The 6000-nt window shown below is 45.4% G+C and overlaps 1 protein-coding gene across 1 annotated transcript in view; it reads left to right on the top strand.

Moving 5' to 3' along the window:
• Positions 1 to 471: 471 nt before the first annotated feature.
• EMILIN3 (elastin microfibril interfacer 3) overlaps positions 472 to 6000 on the top strand; it is a 32990-nt gene continuing 27461 nt past the window's right edge. The window contains exon 1 of the mRNA XM_025167989.2: positions 472 to 1036. Within this exon, the coding sequence (XP_025023757.1) occupies positions 831 to 1036 (206 nt within the window). The 5' untranslated portion in view covers positions 472 to 830. The remainder of the gene's footprint in view (positions 1037 to 6000) is intronic.

Genomic DNA, 6000 nt, shown 5'->3' with positions numbered 1-6000 from the left:
GGTGATTATCTAAAAATAAAATGTGTAGTTATGGACATCCTTGTGGGCTGCAGCTACCGCAATTCCATGTGTCTATAAACTGCTGGGTGCACGTGGATAGCTTGAGCTTTATGAAGATGAGACTCAGGGCATCCATCATCTCCTGCCAACATTCCTGGAAGATGGCATTCTTGAATTTGACACACTTCGGTTCCCCCCACCCCCTTTTTTTCCTTGGCCTTTTTCTCTGTCCAGTTCTCTCATCCCTGGCTTTGTTTTCCTCCTTCTCCTCCTCCCTTCCAGTCACCCACCCGCCACCCCTCTTTCTTTCCTCTTTTCTTTCCTCTCTTTCCCCTTCTCCTTCTCCTCCGTTTTGAAAGATAGTGTCTGATGCAGCGCTGCGGGGGATTGTGCCCTGATTGGATGGGCGAGCATTTCAAAGGCCAATCGGCTGGAGGAGGAGATGGAAGGAGTGTTATGCTAATGCAGAAAGAGGGACCCGCCCCTCTTCCCTGCCGTACTGGGGACCGTCGCTGCCTGGAGCAAAGTGAATGGCAAGGAAAGGTACAAAAGAGCGTTGAAGTGGAACGAACAGCTCAAGCGATAGCGGAGAGCGCGCTTCCCTCGGCCCTGGGCAGAGATACCCTCGTCTTGGTCAGCTTCCCTTTCGTCAGAGAATCCCCCCTTATTGGACGTTCGTAAAGGGCTTTGGAAAGAGCAAATTGCAGCCCACCTTCTCTCCGGGAAGACTTTCCGCACCTCCAGACTGGAAAGCAGAGAGCGAACTAGCCGCGGACGGAACTCCTGCAGCAGCTCTTTGGGGAGAAGCTGGCCGCGCATCTGAGGGGACCATGAATCGGGCGAAGGGATTCTCCAGAGAAGTTGTCTTTGGCGCGTCGATCTCTCTGCTCTGCGCTGGGACACTGGTTTGCCTTGCCGAGGCGAAAGGGACCTATTACCGCCACCCTCTGCCTATCTCTTACGGCAACAGATACAACCTCTATACCTCAGGATCTAGCCCTCAGCTCACCCCAGAGAAACCCCTGGCGAAGCATAAGTAAGACATCTTAATTTGTTTGCTCTTCTTCCCATGTCCTCGTAATCCCTCCTGAATCGTGTATTATGTTACCTTCTCATAAACTTTCCAAGGCAGTGGTGGTTCTCCTTGTTTGCTTCTGGTGGTTTATCAGTTTCCCTCGTGGGTCAATTTCACGTGTCCCAGGCGATTCCTTCCCTCCACTCCCATCCCGGTCTCCGTAATACGACTGAGGTATGTAAATTGGGGGATGATTTCCATATTAAAAGGAAGCTGAGTAGAAAGATTACAGCAGATGCTTTCTACTCCCTTACGCCCGCTTTCTTCTGCGACTTACTTCTCTGTCTCCCCCTGCCGCCCCCCCCTCCCCACTGCTCCTCCTCGCCTTCTTTCCAAGAACACAGATCTGCAGAATTCATATGGATTTTAGCAATCTGGAATGCTTCGCGAAAGGGGTGGAGATACTCTGGAAGAACGGGTTGGTTTATTGCGAAGCGTGCATTTCATTTGATTTTCGGTTGCTCCCGAGCTGATTCAGTAAACTGGGGGCCGCTATTTATGGATCAGTCTAAGGCAAGAAAAAAAGATGCAGGATTGCGAGAAAGATTTCTCCCGCCTGCCCTGCAAGGTTCCGGGCTGCACACAGAACCCCAGTCCATAAAAAGGGTTTCTTTTCTCCCCAGGAGAACACTCTGACCAGGTCGGGATGATGAGCACGCCATCGAGGAAGGAAAGAAGGACCGGGGGGCGAGGGGAGGTATTCTTGCCCGGCCCGCTCCCTCCGGGGCTTTTCTCGATCAGGGGCTAGGAAAGTTTCCCCTTAAACTCCTCGAGCTGAACGCGCCTCCTCGCTCGCTGGCTGGAGAAAGACGGGTGAAGCGAGGGCGTGTCTGGAGGGGGAGGAACCGCGGCGCTTTCAGCTAAAGACGGAGATCACCTGCTTTTGCTCCTAACAAGTGGGTCAGGTGGGACTTCCAGGCAGGTAGATGGTGAATGGAATAGCTAGATGAGTTTAGATCCTGGACTGCCTGGTCATATATAGAGGAAACCCGGAGATACTGCTCGGGGATAATCGTACAAACGGCGGCCTCCAGAAGGAACAATACATTGTAAAGAGTGAAATCCCAAAAATAAGCATTTAGAAGAAAAGGACGGTGTGCAGCTGGCTGCCTTCCGAAGCTAAAGGGTTCATAGTAATTGCAAGTGAAAATGAAACTGTTGACAAGCAGCGTTGGCCTCCAGCATGCCCGTGTTATTATTTGTTGGATCCCATCTTTCTTGCAAGAGCTCAAGAAAGGGTGCATACCACTCCCTTCTCCTATTTCTGTCCACCAAAATAACCCTCTGAAATAGGGAGGATGAGTTAGAGTAACTGGACCTAAGTTAGCCGGGCTCCCTGGTTCTACGCCAATGCTTTAAGGATTGCAACCACACTGGCAGGAACTGGCTGAGTGATTCTTTGGAGCCAGTCTGCAACCCTGGCTGCACCATCAGACTAAATGGCTCAGGTATCCCCCACATTTTCCCCTGTAACTTGGCTTCCCTATTTCTGAGTGTGCTGCAGTGAGATCTCAAGCAAGATTGGAGGCATGAGTACAAAGCACAGGCCATACTTCTGCAACTGCTTAGAATTATAACAGCATTAATAGATAGCTTATTGATGAATGATGTGTGTGCACCTTTGAGTCTGGACAAGTCCCTGCAGTTTTCTTGGCAAGGTTTCAGAAGTGTTTTGCCATTGCCTCCTTTCTAGGGCTGAGAGAGAGTGACTGGCCCAAGGTCACCCAGCTGGCTTCGTGCCTAAGGCGGGAGTAGAACTCACGGTCTCCCGGTTTCTAGCCTGATACCTTAACATTCTTGACTGGTTCAATGAATGGTTATTTCTGTTCAGTTAATACTATTGAACATTTATTTGGAATTTAGGCTACATTCCTATATGAACTTACTTGCTAGGAGTCAACCCCCTTTAATTCTGTTGCTTAGGCTTACATTTTTCATTTGTTCCAAATATCTATTATTCTTCTCAGACGTGAAGCATGTCATTATTTTTAGTCTTCTTTTTTTTTCAAACAGGGAAGCAAAAGTCTTGCTCAGATTCCAGTGGGAATTTAAAAAAAAAGTGGATGGAGGAGGAGAAATTTTCAGCAAGGTTCAAAGGCCTGTTGACAGGTGCATTCAACTGTGAATTGCAAATAGTTGTTTACATCAGGAGCATTTGCTGCCTTTGCATTTTATACCATCTGATGAATGAGATCGATCCAGATTTAGACACTTTTTCACAGCATCCCTTCTATTCCTCTGAAGTGCTACATAGATATCTTTGAAAGGGGTAGGCTATTGTGTGGGGGCAGGGAGGTTGAAAAACAAAGGGACATTGTCCAAAAATTGGATGAAGACAATTTTTGTGGGTGAATCTTCACTGATGAATTCAGTTTTCATTGATCCCATTCCTATGGTTTAGCACACCTCTTTGTTTGCGCAGGGTTGTAATGAGAAGAAAGATTCCAAATGCCCCTAAATCTGGATTCAGCACAAGTTTTTGAGCAGCATTATTTGCTCTCCATTATTACAGTTACAGTTGTCATTCTGGTCTATTCATCTAACAAATTTCACATTTTTTATACTAGGTATTTTCCAGTGGATTGGGTTCCAAGAGCCTAGGAATATGGAGGTGGTGGTTCTTCTTTGTTTGACACACAAACCCAGTTAATTTTAAATAACAATCTACTACCCGTATGTAGAATAAATGAAGTGGGACACATTCTTGTGCTCCTGCAGAATAATCACAAAATGTCTGAAGTAGAATTGGGGTCAACAGCCATCTTCCACCCAGAAATGGCACTCTTGGGACTGTGGCTGGGAAATTTTGGTTCTCCTAAGAGGCCACACAGTAAAACTGAAAATTAAAGAATAGCACAGAACAGATTCCACCTCCCCCCACCTTTCCCATAATACCAAGAACTTGGGGTCACCCAATGGCAGGAGATTCAGGACAGACAAAAGAAACAGTGTCACACAACACATAATTAATTCATGGAATGTACTGCCAACGAACATTATTGGACTGTATTCCAACCTATTAGGCTAGAAAATTCAAATCAATTCAAAATTCAAATGATTTGCTTCAAAATGTGAGCTTTCTTAATGAATAAAGGTTTCACCACATATTAAGTGTGTCTGAAGCCCCTGCCCCCCCCAATAAGCCAGCCACAGATGCATCACTGTCTGAGATGGGCGGTTATATAAATTGAATAAATAAATATAAATAAATAAATCTGTTAGTTTGAAGGCAGGTTTTACATCACATGCCAAGAGTCATACACCAAAAGTGGGCACAACCAAGGCCTATTTTGGGAGGGGGTTTCATAAATATTAAGGGGTCAAAGTCCCAAATGCAAAAAAACAAATAAAATATTATCAGCTCTACCCATGTTGGATGACCCATAAAAAGGATGTTAGGGGGTCTCTTGGAACACCTGAGCCAAACCCTTGGCACCCCTGACATAAGCCATGTGCTTTCTGAATATAATGCATGATCGGTGCCACCAGCATGACAACCGAAAAAGGATATGGTAGTACTCTTCATTACAGAGGAAGAAGTTGCAGGGGACTGTTTCCTTAGTCAGCACAGCTCAGACTGCATGGGGCTGAATGGAAAGCAAGAAGTTCAGATGAGAGACAAAACAGCCTATCCTGTGCAGATGCTTGTAAGAGTATCTGGAATATGTGTTTCATACTTATGTTCCTGAGAGTTCCACTGGATGAAAATTGTACGCTATGTCTTCCTGCTGATTTATGGGCTCTTTCCCAAAAATGACCTAAGGTAAAGATGAAAGACAGGCAACATGTTTGAACTGGTGGGCTCATTTGGAATTTTAAGGACATCATAAGGATTCTCACACTGCTTTTTATTAGATTAATAATCCATCTTCCCTCCAAGAGCTATCTTCTTTGAGATAGGCTGGACTGAGAGAGAATAACTGACTCTAAATTCAGGCAGTGAGTTGTCCTGGATAAGAGTGATTCAATCTCAATGAAATCAAGCCAGATGAAGTCAGGTGGGGTAAGGAGCTGGGCCGATGCCACAGGAGGGGTTTGCAGGCACGTGGCAGTATGCTATGCTCCTGATATGAGTAACTTAAGTCAAAACGTCTGACATTTTAAGCAAGAATCATTTGCTTTAGTCCAAACATTCTCAGGCCTGGGCTGAGAGAAGTGAGGTTTGAAGTAAATTAACAGAACAGTCTGAAAGCTTTCAAGGAGGAATCAAAGAGAGAAGAACCCTCCCCACAAGCCTCTTCTTCAGGATCTGAAGTAGTGATAATTATTCTGCATTAGATGAGACTCTGTATTGTCATGGGTGTATTCCAGCCAATATATTTCAGTCCAACCTGTTTGTACCTACACAGAGCAGCCACAAAGCAGAGATGGCAAGAAATCCACCAAGCTCCCTGCAATGATATGCCTAAACGTTTTGTTTAATCAGGTTTCCTTTTTAGGCTATGCCAAATGCTACTGATTGAGTTATACAGGGGGCTATTTCTTCAGTCCCTGAAAATGACATTGCATATACTTTTTGTAGCCAAACTTCTCACAGGCAGGGTTTAAAATATTATTTCCTAAAAGCCATCCTTTGAAAGAGCTCATCATTCAACCTAAAGAAGGCCATCCTGTTTGGCTCTCCCTTCATTGTCTCAAAGGATACAGCTCTGGCCTTGGCACAGAAGACTTTAGAAATGTATCAGAATAATTCACAAAGGTTTATTATAGCTTTCCCCAATCTGCTGCCCCTCAGATATGTTAGGACAAGAAATTCCATCATTCCACCACCAGCACAATAATTGGGAATTCCACTACAGGTAGAAGACACTGGATTTGGGGGTTCTTTGTGTTCAAAGGCAATAAATGAGATGAAGAGTGGCGGCTGGCTACAGCTGTTCCATATTCCTTACAAGTTTTATGGTGGCATCCAGTTAGCTACTATG

This window comes from Python bivittatus, unplaced genomic scaffold (genome assembly GCF_059951505.1).
Source record: "Python bivittatus isolate LINGU-HERP-01145 unplaced genomic scaffold, Pbiv_v1 ctg000700_np1212, whole genome shotgun sequence".
NCBI lineage: Eukaryota > Metazoa > Chordata > Lepidosauria > Squamata > Pythonidae > Python > Python bivittatus.
The sequence above is the reverse complement of the archived record's forward strand: the minus strand, read 5'-3'. Positions and strand labels throughout refer to the sequence as shown.